Here is a 12,651-nt window from a genome sequence, read left to right as displayed (position 1 = left end):
AAAAATTAAGAGACCACTTCAAAATGATCAGTTTCTCTGGTTTTACTATTTATTGGTATGTGTTAAAGTAAAATGTACATTTTAGTTTTATTCTATAACCTACTGGCAACATTCCTACCAAATTTCAAATAAAAATATTGTCATTTAGATCATTTATTTGCAGAAAAATGACAATTGGTCAAAATAGCAAAAAAGATGCAGTGTCTTCAGATCTCGAATAATGCAAAGAAAACAAGCTCATATTCATTTTTAAACTACACAATACTAATGCTTTAACTTAGGAAGAGTTCAGAAATCAATATTTGGTGGAATAACCTTGATTTAAAATCACAACTTTCATGTGTCTTGGCATGCTCTCCACCAGTCTTCCACATTGCCGTTGGGTGACTTTATGCTACTCCTGGCGCAAGAATTCAAGCAGCTCGGCTTCTTTTCATGGCTTGTGACCATCCATCTTCCTCTTGATCACATTTCAGAGTTTTTTTTATGGGATTCAGGTCTCGAAATTGGGCTGGCCATGACAGGGTCCTGATCTGGTGATACTCCATCCACACCTTTACTGGCCTGGCTGTGTGGCATGGAGCATTGCCCTGCTGGAAAAAACACTTCTCAGAGTTGGGGAACATTGTCAGAGCAAAAGGAAGCAAGTTGTTCTTCCGGGACAACGTTGTACTTTGCCTGGCTGAGGTTTGTAAAAGACCATAAGGATTGAACCAAAGCCGACTGGAGGGTCTCCTAGTTCGTCTTCTCTGATGAGTCCAATTTCACAGTAGGTGCAAGACTCTGTGGCTTGTAGGCCTCTCCAGGTCTCTGTCTAACCATCAGACGACCATGTGTTGGGCAAAGCTGAAAATTGGACTCATCAGAGAAGACGAACTAGGAGACCCTCTAGTCCACTTTGGTTCAATCCTTATGGTCTTTTACAAACCTCAGCCAGGCAAAGTACAACGTTGTCCCGTAAAACTTGCTTCCTTTTGCTCTGACAATGTTCCCCAACTCTGAGAAGTGTTTTTTCCAGCAGGGCAATGCTCCATGCCACACAGCCAGGCCAGTAAAGGTGTGGATGGAGTATCACCAGATCAGGACCCTGTCATGGCCAGCCCAATTTCGAGGCCTGAATCCCATAAAAAAAACTCTGAAATGTGATCAAGAGGAAGATGGATGGTCACAAGCCATGAAAAGAAGCCGAGCTGCTTGAATTCTTGCGCCAAGTCACCCAACGGCAATGTGAAAGACTGGTGGAGAGCATGCCAAGACACATGAAAGTTGTGATTTTAAATCAAGGTTATTCCACCAAATATTGATTTCTGAACTCTTCCTAAGTTAAAGTATTAGTATTGTGTAGTTTAAAAATGAATATGAGCTTGTTTTCTTTGCATTATTCGAGATCTGAAGACACTGCATCTTTTTTGCTATTTTGACCAATTGTCATTTTTCTGCAAATAAATGATCTAAATGACAATATTTTTATTTGAAATTTGGTAGGAATGTTGCCAGTAGGTTATAGAATAAAACTAAAATGTACATTTTACTTTAACACATACCAATAAATAGTAAAACCAGAGAAACTGATAATTTTGAAGTGGTCTCTTAATTTTTTTCCGCGGCTGTATATGCATATACATATAAGACAACAACAATTAACAATGATTAGAAGAAAGCTTTTGAAAAAAGATAAGTTTTCAGGCCTTTTTTAAAAACGTCAATAGACTGTGGGGCCCTGAGATGGTCAGGGAGGGCATTCCACAGCCTTGGGGCAGCAGAGGAGAAAGCCCGGTCACCCATGGTGCAGAGCTTAGTTCTGGTGGCTTGAAGGGTGTTTGCGGATGCAGAACGGAGGGAGCGTGAGGAGGTCTGGGGGGAGAGGAGTTCCCTGAGGTAGGGGGGAGCATGTCCGTATAGGCATTTGTGGGTGAGGAGGGAGACCTTGAACTCTATTCTGAGTGGGACTGGGAGCCAGTGAAGTGCTTTCAGGGTGGGGGTGATGTGGTCGTGTTTACGCACCCTCATCAGGATCCTGGCAGCGCTGTTCTGGATATATTGCAGTCTCTGTATGCTCTTGCCAGGGATCCCAATGAGGAGTGCGTTACAGTAGTCCAGTCTGGAGGAGACAAAGGCATGGACAAGCTTCTCTGCATCTGCCAGGGTGAGTGATGGCCGGAGTTTGGCAATGTTCCTGAGGTGATGGAATGAAACCTTGCAGAGGTGTTTGATGTGGGTGTCATAGGTCAATTCAGCATCCATTTTAACACCCAGGTTGGTAACTGATTTAGAAAGAGAGATGTTTTGGCCAGAGAAGGTAATGCTAGTGATGGTGGAAGAGCGGAGCTGATGTGGTGTGCCGACTAGTATGGCTTCCGTTTTCGAACTGTTCAGCTGCAGGAATGATGCACCCCACGACAAGGCCATTATGAATACATTCTTATTACTGACAACCCAAAGATGGCATCATTAAATTGAACATCAATAAAAAAGTATTTCAGACTAGGATTACAGGGCACATAAACACATGCACAGCAGACATACTTCGGAAGCAGCTCCAAAGGCCAAATGCAAATAGACAAAAACAGGTTGAAACTATAATAAAAACAAGTGATTTGAAGATGTATTTGAGAGGATGGGAAAAGGGATGGACAAATATACAGTTGCAAGATTATTATTCTTTTCTTTTCTTTTGTTATCTTTTTTTAATTTATGTCTTTTCTTGAAGCGTCTTTGAGAACTGTGAAAAGTGCTACACGTGATGTATTTATTATGTATAATAATATTAATAATAATATTCATATAATCATTGGCTACCGCAGGACTAAGCAACATCTGCAGCCTATAAATATTCAGGGCAAGGACATCGTGGTGGTGCAGACCTATAAGTTCCTTGGGGTGCATCTGGGCGACAAGCTGAACTGGTCGGCTAACGCAGGTGCACTCTTCAAAAAGGGACAGAGCAGGTTGTTCTCCCTGAGGAAACTCAGGTCCTTTGACATCCGCAAGGAGATGCTGCTCATGTTTTACCAATCAGTTATGGCGAGCGTGCTCTTCTATGCTGCAGTCTGCTGGGGAGGTCAAAGAGGGACACTGGTCGGCTGGACAAGCTGGTCAGAAAGGCGGGCTCAGTGGTGGGGCAGAACCTGGACTCACTGGGGACTGTAATGGAGAAGCGGATGCGGGGCAAGCTCTTGGCCATCATGGGCAATGTCCACCACCCCCTCAACCATGTCATGGCAGGACAGTCCAATAGCCTCCGTAGTGGGCCGCTCAACACGCTACGCTCTCGGACTGAGCGTCTTAGGAGGTCCTTTGTCCCAGCTTTTAAAACTTTAATATCTACACTGTACATCACCTTATTGTATTTCCACTGTATTGTCTGTTTGTATTGTGTTGTATTGTCTGTACATATTGTATGTAATTAATTATTGTCAATTATAATTGAGAATTGAGAGCTGCAAGATACCAGATTTTCTCTACGGGATGAATAATGTATTTATCTATATATCTATCTCTCTATCTATCTATTTAATAAAAAGATTGAGTCGGTGATAACCCTAGGTTCGCCCCCCCCCACCCCCACACCCACTCACACACACTGTATGGGACAGCACAACCACTACTATGTATGCAACCATCATGCCAGGACTGTTCAATATTAAGCATAATAAAGCATACATTATTAGTTAGTTCTTATTTGTGGTTATTTTACTCTTTTTTTCTCCCTCTTCTATGTGTTATTCTGCTATTTTCTTGTTTTCCTGTCCATTCTTCACAAAGTCAGATTCCTGGTTACATTGTACATTTGACAAATAAAACAATTCTAATTCTGTTAATGGGCAACACTGATTTAACCTGTACCAAACATTGTATTGAAACAAAAACAAACAAACAGCTTAACTCTTGTGCAATCACGTACACACATTCCTTCATTCTTCAATCAAATAAACCTGAAGTTCGAATTTACTTTTGATCAGTTTAGTTTTCAACTTCATGATTGGGAAGTCATGATGTGGATAACAACCCTGGTAAAAACCGGACCCTTACCTTGATTGTGTTGAACCTGTGGTAGTACAGGTAAAATATTAGTTTGTGAATAAATGTAAATATAAATGTAGCGTGTGTGTGGATGCCTGGATCTTCAGTAACTGGATGAAGCGTTTTATGTGGCAGCGCCTCCGCAGGTGAACCAGATGGGTCCTTAAATGGAAGGAGGATGTGTGGGCCAGTGGCCGTAGTGCCAGGTGTGTAGTTTGCATGTTCTCCCCCTGTTCACAAAGGGTTTCCTCCACTAAGAACCCCAACAGAAAAACATGCAAAAGAACAGAACACATGTCCATCCCTGACCAAAGATGGACAGTTCACTTCACTTGGTCCCCGGGCGCTTACAAGCTGCCCACTGCTCCTGGGGGGTCCTGGAGGAAGGAAGGTCCCGGATGGGTAAAAGCAGAGAATAAATTCACCGCGACCTCAGGCGTGTGCGTGTATGTCCTGTGTCGCCTCCATATATATTTATTGTATTTAAATATTTAAATATTGTATTTAAATATAAGTATTTTATTATCTATCTATCTATCTAGCTATCTATATATCTATCTATCTATCTATCTCTGCATGCAAACCTTCATCACCATAGATAAACATGGGAGAATTATTATTAGGAAGAGTGGGTGAGTATGATGGACTAGATGAAGGTAAAGTTATGCCTGTCTGTAGAGCGATCACATGCATGCACAATCACTATTCCAATGTAACGGTAATTCTGACCTGGCGACGATGTTACAGCACCAGACATGTTACAGCACCACCTCTGGAGTGTGAAAATGACCCTCGAACGCCACCCACCTTTTCAACCAATCACAATAGCGTTCATCACTTGGTCAATATAACGTCATTTTCCATTTCCTGGTTGGATTCTGTAGCAATGGCGGCGGCTGCACGGTTTGTGTTGAGGAGTGCAAGCTCCAAGGGTGCTATTTCCAACGTTAATGGTGGTGTGCACAGTTGTTTGGGTATTACTCTGGTGAAACTATCCCCAAGCGGTACATCCTGTTCAAGAACACAGAGGAGGCATAATTCCCATTTCACCTTTCAGCCTGACCCGGTGCCCACTCAATATGGTAAAGTCAACCTAAACGTCCTTGTTTGTTTTTTCAATTCACATGTTTGTCGTTTGATTCTTATACCCCCGAAAGAAATAGGTAATTGACAAGTGTGCCACACGATCACAGCATCACTGCATTAGGGTCAAACAACCAGTCACTAACTCGCCATGTCTGCGTTCATGCCAACAACATTGAAGTGAGCTAGCTAGCAAGCTAACTAGCAACTTGCAGCAAGTTTACTTTTGGAAAAGAGGTTAGTGTCAGAGTTTGAGTAGTTGTTCTAGGTTTCTTCAAAGAAATTCACTATTTGTCTCTGTTGTTATAACGTGTGTAACTTGTCTGTATTTAAAAATAGACGTCGTAACAGATGGGACTCGAGAATGTTGTGATATTCATACTCATAGTTTACATTTACACGCGTTCGTCCTTGCTCCATTAACTTCCACTAGGGGAGCGATTATGCGGAGTTTTGAATGACAGGTGACAAGATTGTTGGCCTATCTGAAGCATTCATGTGCACTGGTCTGTGAGATTCTATATCTTGTCTGTAACAAGATCATTGGAGGCCTCAATGTAAAGTTTCACAATTCAGAATCTGATTTATTGGCCAGGGTTGTTAACACACACACACACACACACACACAAGGTGGTGTTGGTTCATGGCATAGTATTCTTGAGCAAAACAGACAAAGTATGTATTATTTATAGACAATGCACAATGTAAGCGCAATATACAGATTATATAAAATACTTACAATATACCTAAAGTGCAAGTTGTGTGGTAGTGCAAGCAACAATAATGTGCATCATGTATTGGAATAGAATACAGTATTTGTAGAGGTAAAGGAGGGTATAATAACTATTTGAAGAAATGACTGTGGAATAGTAGATAAAACTGGTTGGCTATTTATGAGGATGATGGCATGAGGAAATAAACTGCTCCTGTGTCTGGTAGCGTTGGTATGTTGGTATACAGGGTTCTACAGCACCTGCCATTTCCCCTGCCTGTTTCCTGGTTCTTGAAGAGTACAAATCTTGAAGAGTACAAATTTCTTAACTTTTTTCTTTACTATTTGCTGGAGTCTGTTCCCATCCTATTTTGTGGCTGCTCTGTTCAGACTGTAATGGATGTGCATAGGACCAATTCAATGACTAGTGTGGCCCTGGCTCAGCTGCTGCTAAGGCAGACCACACTTCCTCAGTTGCTGCAGAAAATACATTCTCTGCTGAACCTTTTTGAGGATGGAGTTGATGTTTGTCTCCCACTTCAGGTCTGGTGAAATTGCAGACTCGTCACCATCTTGGATGGAACTGATGACTGTAGTGTCGTCTGCAAACTTCGGGAGATTAACAGTTGTGTCCTTATATGCAGTTATTGTTGTAGAGGGAGAAGAGCAGAAGCGAAAGGACTAGTGTTGGGAGCACTAGTGTTGACTGTCTGTATACTAGAGGTGTCTTCCCCTAGGCTCACCTGCTGCTTCCTAACTGTCAGGAGGCTGGTGATCAGCGGACAGCTGGAGGGGATACAGTGAGCTAGCAGAGTTTGGAGGAGGGGATTTCTGGACGGATGGGGTTGAAGGCCACGCTGAAGTCCACAAACAGAATTTTTGCATGTGTCCCTGGGCGGTCAAGGTGATGTAGGATATAGTCCAGTCCCATGTTGACTGCACATCCACAACCACCTGTTTGCCCGATAGGACAACTGCAAAGGGTCCAGCAGGTGTCCTATGATGTTCTTCAGGTGGGCCCTCACCAGTTGTTTAAAAGAATTCTTGACCACAGTCGTCAGGTGCTTCTTGGGGACAAGGTCTGATCTCCCGATCTCTCTGATCTCCTTTGTCAGTGAGTTACTGGCCTGTATACAGGGGTCTATCCACACTTCTCTAGGCATTCTGCTCGGCCTGACAAGGTGCTCTTTGTCAGGCTGCGAATCATGGCTTGTTATTGAATGCGCAGAAGGCCTTGGTTGGCACACTTGTCTTCTCAAACGATGATTTAAGATTTCACTGTCAGTCAGATCTCTGGAAGAGTAGTTACTTCCCCGGACATCGCTGAATAACACTATTGTTTGTCCCAACTATGTTGTATTTGCGATCTCAGCCCACTACAAATACACATATAAAGAATCTGTAATCTATGTTAATTTCCCTTGGCATTGTTGAACAATTTAGCCTAATTCCAGCTTTGCATAACACACATGTACTTGCAGGGCCCACTACGAAGATGAACTTATTCCAGTCGGTAACCAGTGCCTTGGACAACACGCTTGCCACAGATCCCACTGCAGGTGAGGCATCAGGTTTGATTTGGTTCTCTCTGACATTCCCTTCTTGTCCCTTTCAACTGCAAAAGATAATGTATTGAGACTTTCAATGACAGTATAACTCTGAAGACATGATAACAGTTGTCCCCAATATTATGCACTTCGAAACTTGTGTGTTTTAGCCATTTTTGTAAAGCACCGCAAACAAAGGATCACACCACAAAACTGCCCACTCTACCTTTGTCATAACAGGCATCTAAAGATAGTTTGTGCAATTCTAACATAGGACTTAATAAAGTGACAACTTCTTTGGCAGCTACACCAGCAGGGCAGCAGGGTATTGACTTTTCTTGTGTTGGCTATGAGTAGGGTTCTACATTCTCGTCTGAATGTCGAAACCAGTTTTTCTGTGCCTGGTGTCTCTCCACACCCGACGCACGTTGGCACATAGCATTCTGAGTAACAAAGACTGATCTTTGATAGCATTTTTTATCCATACTTCCTCCTAACAATAAATCCAAAACAAATTCCTAACATACTTCCTCATTCCACACAATAAAAGAACAAAGAAGCCTGAGGAAACATGGAGCTTTCATTATTATTTCTGAGTATAAAATTCCATGGTGAATAACCCAAGAGCAGGGGACGGGAGCAGGTCTAGCCCAAGAGCAGGGGACGGGAGCAGGTCTAGCCCAAGAGCAGGGGACGGGAGCAGGACTAGCCCAAGAGCAGGGGGCTGGAGCAGGACTAGCCCAAGAGCAGGGGACTAAAGCAGGACTATCCCAAGAGCAGGGGGCTGGAGCAGGTCTAGCCCAAGAGCAGGTCTAGCCCAGGAGCAGGTCTAGCCCAGGAGCAGGTCTAGCCCAAGAGCAGGACTAGCCCAAGAGCAGGACTAGCCCAAGAGCAGGACTAGCCTAAGAGCAGGTCTAGCCCAAGAGCAGGGGACTGGAGCAGGACTATCCCAAGAGCAGGGGACTGGAGCAGGACTATCCCAAGAGCAGGACTAGCCCAAGAGCAGGTCTAGCCCAAGAGCAGGGGACTGGAGCAGGACTATCCCAAGAGCAGGGGACTGGAGCAGCTCTAGCCCAAGAGCAGGGGACAGGAGCAGGTCTTGTCCATGAGCAGGGGACGGGATCAGGTCTAGCCCAGACCTGTGTCTGTTCCAGTGTCAGAGGCAGGCAGGGAGTGAGCAATTGAGAAAGTGGAGAGAGCACGCACATCCCACACACAGGTGCTGAATCAACAGTAAGTTCAGGCTGTGGGTCCACACTGTTATATGCTCTGTGAAAGTTTAATACACAATGTTTCGGGCCAGAGGCCTTCTTCAGGAGATCAAAACACCATAAAAAGGCTGCTGGCCGAAACTTGCATTAGCCTAAACTTTTGCACAGCATACTACAGACACTGTCGTCAGAATGACCATTTGAGAAACCATAGAATTGAAAGTAGGAGTTGAACTGTGGGAAGTGATGTTCTTCTGTGTACAGAAATTTCTACTTTCACTAGACTTTTTAACGGTTATGGAATAATTAATCTGGAAAATAACACCATTGGGTCCTATTCTTGATTTGACAGGGAACATGGCATTGTTGTTAACAGCAATGTCCTTTGCTTCCAATTCTGTTTGAGAAACCAAAGGGAAGTTGTCATGGGAATGAAAATGTCTTACTTTCCTAACAAAGGTGTTCTGTGTTCTGTTGCTTTCCAGTTATCTTTGGGGAAGATGTTGCTTTTGGTGGAGTATTCCGCTGCACTGTCGGCCTCCGAGATAAGTATGGTGAGTAATTTCCAGAACCAAATCAAGTCTATGTTTTATGTAATGTTGTCATCCTTTTCACCCACATTACGGCCATATTTCACCATGGTTGTCTCCAGACATATGTCAACATTCGTATATACAGTCGTGGCCAAAAGTTTTGAGAATGACACAAATATCCATTTTCACAAAGTTTGCTGCTTAAGTGTCTTTAGATATTTTTGTCAGATGTTACTATGGAAGACTGAAGTATAATTCGGTCATTTAATAAGTGTCACTGGCTTTTATTGGCAATTACATGAAGTTAATGCAAAAAGTCAATATGTGGGAATTCTGGGCCACATCCTGACTGATGGCAGCCCATTCTTGCATAATCAATGCTTGGAGTTTGTCAGAAATAGTTTTTTTTTGTTTGTCCACCTGCCTCTTGAGGATTGACCACAAGTTCTTAATGGGATTAAGGTCTGGGGAGTTTCCTGGCCAATGGACCCAAAATATCAATGTTTTGTTCCCCGAGCCACTTAGTTATCACTTTTGCCTTATGACAAGGTGCTCCATCATGCTGGGTAAGGCATTGTTCATCACCAAACTGTTCCTGGATGGTTGGGAGAAGTTGCTCATGGAGGATGTTTTGGTACCATTCTTTATTCATGGCTGTGTTCTTAGGCAAAATTGTGAGCGAGCCCACTCCCTTGGCTGAGGAGCAACCCCACACATGAATGGTCTAAGGATGCTTTACTGTTGGCTTGACACAGGACTGATGGTAGCGCTCACCTTGTCTTCTCCGGACAAGCTTATTTGCAGATGCCCCAAACAATCGGAAAGGGGATTCATCAGAGAAAATGACTTTACCCCAGTCCTCAGCAGTCCAATCCCTATACCTTTTGCAGAATATTAGTCTGTCCCTGATGTTTTTCCTGGTGAGAATGGCTTCTTTGCTGCCCTTCTTGACACCAGGCCATCCTCCAAAAGTCTTCTCCTCACTGGGCGCGGAGATGCACTCACACCTGCCTGCTGCCATTCCTGAGCAAGCTCTGTGCTGGAGGTGACCCGATCCCGCAGCTGAATCATGTTTAGGAGACAGTCCTGACGCTTGCTGGACCAAAACATCCTCCGAGAGCCACTTCTCCTAACCATCCAGGAACAGTTTGGTGATGAACAATGCCTTTTCCAGCACGATGGAGCATCTTGCCATATTGACTTTTTGCATTAACTTCATATAATTGCCAATAAAAGCCTTTGACACTTAATAAATGGTTGTAATTATACCTCAGTCTTCCATAGTATCATCTGACAAAAATATCTACAGACACTGAAGCAGCAAACTTTGTGAAAATGTAAATTTGTGTCATTCTCAAAACTTTTGGCCACGACTGTAGTTATTGCTTACCTCTGACACTGTTATGATCATGTATTTTGTCTGCCACTAGATGGCAGTGCATGTCTGTTTTGGAAAAACTTTTCCCCACTGCATTTATAAGAGAGATGTTTTTTTTTTTTAAAGTTGAGTTGATAAATTGGTTGTCTACTGTGGAACTTGCATTTCAGTTATTTTGTGTTCATTCATCACTCTCATACCTGATATTTAGTGGTACCCTGAAGTGTTATTTGTTGCTGTTGGGCCTGTGTGGGTTTTAAATGTGCAATAGTGATGGAAGAGCTAAACTGACCATGAAATAATAACAATATTTTTTTTTAAATTTATATTATGATGAATATGTTTTCCATGCAGTCTCCATACTGCATTTGTGGAATTTTGTGAAAGCCTATGAAATCGGGTGTCATTTGATGCATCTCTGCTGATGGAGCAATAGTCGAAGCTGTCAGTGGCGAACACTTTCCTGTAGCCTCAGCACTGGTGATGTGGCATAGTGTGTGAATCTCTCTCTCTCTCTCTCACACACATACACACACACACACACACACACACCCCTTCTCACCGCTATATTGACGTCAGGGTGTTGACCTTTGGGATTGTTATTTTCCATGTCATCTTATTGGACGGTGGGGTGCGAATTTTATTGTTGCAGACCCATTTTCTGGTTATGAAAGGATTGGGAACTGTTCACACTTAGGAGAAGAGTGTTATTACAGACCACAGAATAAGCTTACTCATGTGACACACACACAAACACACACACACACACACACACACACACACACACACAACAATAGCAACAATAACAGCAACATACCCAAACATACCGACATGTGAACAAATTAAACCCATTAGCACAGATGTGATCAGTTTGTACTGGGTTCCTCACAGCCTCATGCATTCTCTGAACTGCAAAATACACTGAAGTGTCTGCAGGGACGTCTTGCATGGTTATTTTAACGTCGGCACACAGAGATGCTCAAGGCTATATCTGTAAATTCCATGTGGTGATGTTGAAGGGCATGTTTGATTTTATTCAATATGGAAAATGGAAAACACACATCTGAAAACACCAGAACATTCCGTCCCAAAGTGTTTCCCACCTAGCTATTACCAAAAGCTGATGGAATGAGCAGTAAAAACGATAATCTCAATAATCTGGCACTTTCTTCAATTATAGGCTAGGCTAAATTGCTCCCTCTCATCTTTGTGGTATCATTTTGAAGCGGGTTTTATTTGCCTTATTTTTCCTAGCTCAAATGGAAGGTTACAAGGCTGATTCCCAGTACAGACCGCAATTTCAATTTTGAGAGGATATCCCACCACATTGATACCACCGTCTCGCTGATTGTCACTCAGATGTCCTGGCTGACTGGCTGACTGGCTAGCTGACACCCTGGCTGTGATTTTGTAAATATGGAAAGGCACACCATTTTGCCATTCGTTTCCATTTGACCCAAGGCCACATCACAGAGATTCATTCCCTATTGCTCTTGAATAGCTCCATCCTTGTTGAAGGAGGTGGTGTTCCATACAGTGGGGTTTCATTTAACAGGCATTGCTCAAAGGGCTACACAGCTAGTGTGAAGACATGTATAAAGTGTTTTGATTTGGACAGCTAAGGTACTACTTTATAGAATCTGGTGAAATTTACATTGAATCATTCAGCAAACGCTTAGCATGTGTTCTTTGTGTGTGTGTGTTTCTTTCATCCAGGTAAAGACCGGGTGTTCAACACCCCTCTGTGTGAGCAGGGAATTGTGGGATTTGGCATCGGTGTTGCCGTGGCAGGAGCAACAGCCATCGCAGAGATCCAGTTCGCCGATTACATCTACCCAGCATTCGACCAGGTGAGCTGGCTTAGTCTCCCTTGGTCTCTTGACACTGCAGAATATAGTACCACTGAACTGAAGACGATCATATACAGAACTGCGTACTTCCAATTCAGATAAGAAGTAGGCGAAGAGGCATGTTCACCTACAGGTGACTCAGTGATGACAGCATGTTGTGACTACTGAGGCCTTTGCCATGATAATGAAGACTAGAATAGAATATGACACACTGCTTGTTTGTATGGCAGGGGAGGGAATTAGGATGACCGTCCACTCTGTGAAGTGGGACATGGCTTTCAAGTAAATGACACAATGACACTTCAGTGTGCTTC

The 12,651-nt window shown here is 43.2% G+C and overlaps 1 protein-coding gene across 2 annotated transcripts in view; it reads left to right on the top strand.

Annotated features, from left to right (window-relative positions):
• Nucleotides 1-4,902: 4,902 nt before the first annotated feature.
• Nucleotides 4,903-12,651, top strand: part of bckdhb (branched chain keto acid dehydrogenase E1 subunit beta) — a 58,001-nt gene continuing 50,252 nt past the window's right edge. For both annotated transcript variants that reach the window (XM_080857674.1, XM_080857673.1), the window contains exons 1-4: nucleotides 4,903-5,105; nucleotides 7,300-7,377; nucleotides 9,062-9,130; nucleotides 12,204-12,337. In XM_080857674.1, the coding sequence (XP_080713800.1) occupies nucleotides 4,910-5,105; nucleotides 7,300-7,377; nucleotides 9,062-9,130; nucleotides 12,204-12,337 (477 nt within the window). In that variant the 5' untranslated portion in view covers nucleotides 4,903-4,909. The remainder of the gene's footprint in view (nucleotides 5,106-7,299; nucleotides 7,378-9,061; nucleotides 9,131-12,203; nucleotides 12,338-12,651) is intronic.

This window comes from Sprattus sprattus (assembly GCF_963457725.1).
Source record: "Sprattus sprattus genome assembly, chromosome: 19".
Taxonomy (NCBI): domain Eukaryota; kingdom Metazoa; phylum Chordata; class Actinopteri; order Clupeiformes; family Clupeidae; genus Sprattus; species Sprattus sprattus.
The sequence above is the reverse complement of the archived record's forward strand: the minus strand, read 5'-3'. Positions and strand labels throughout refer to the sequence as shown.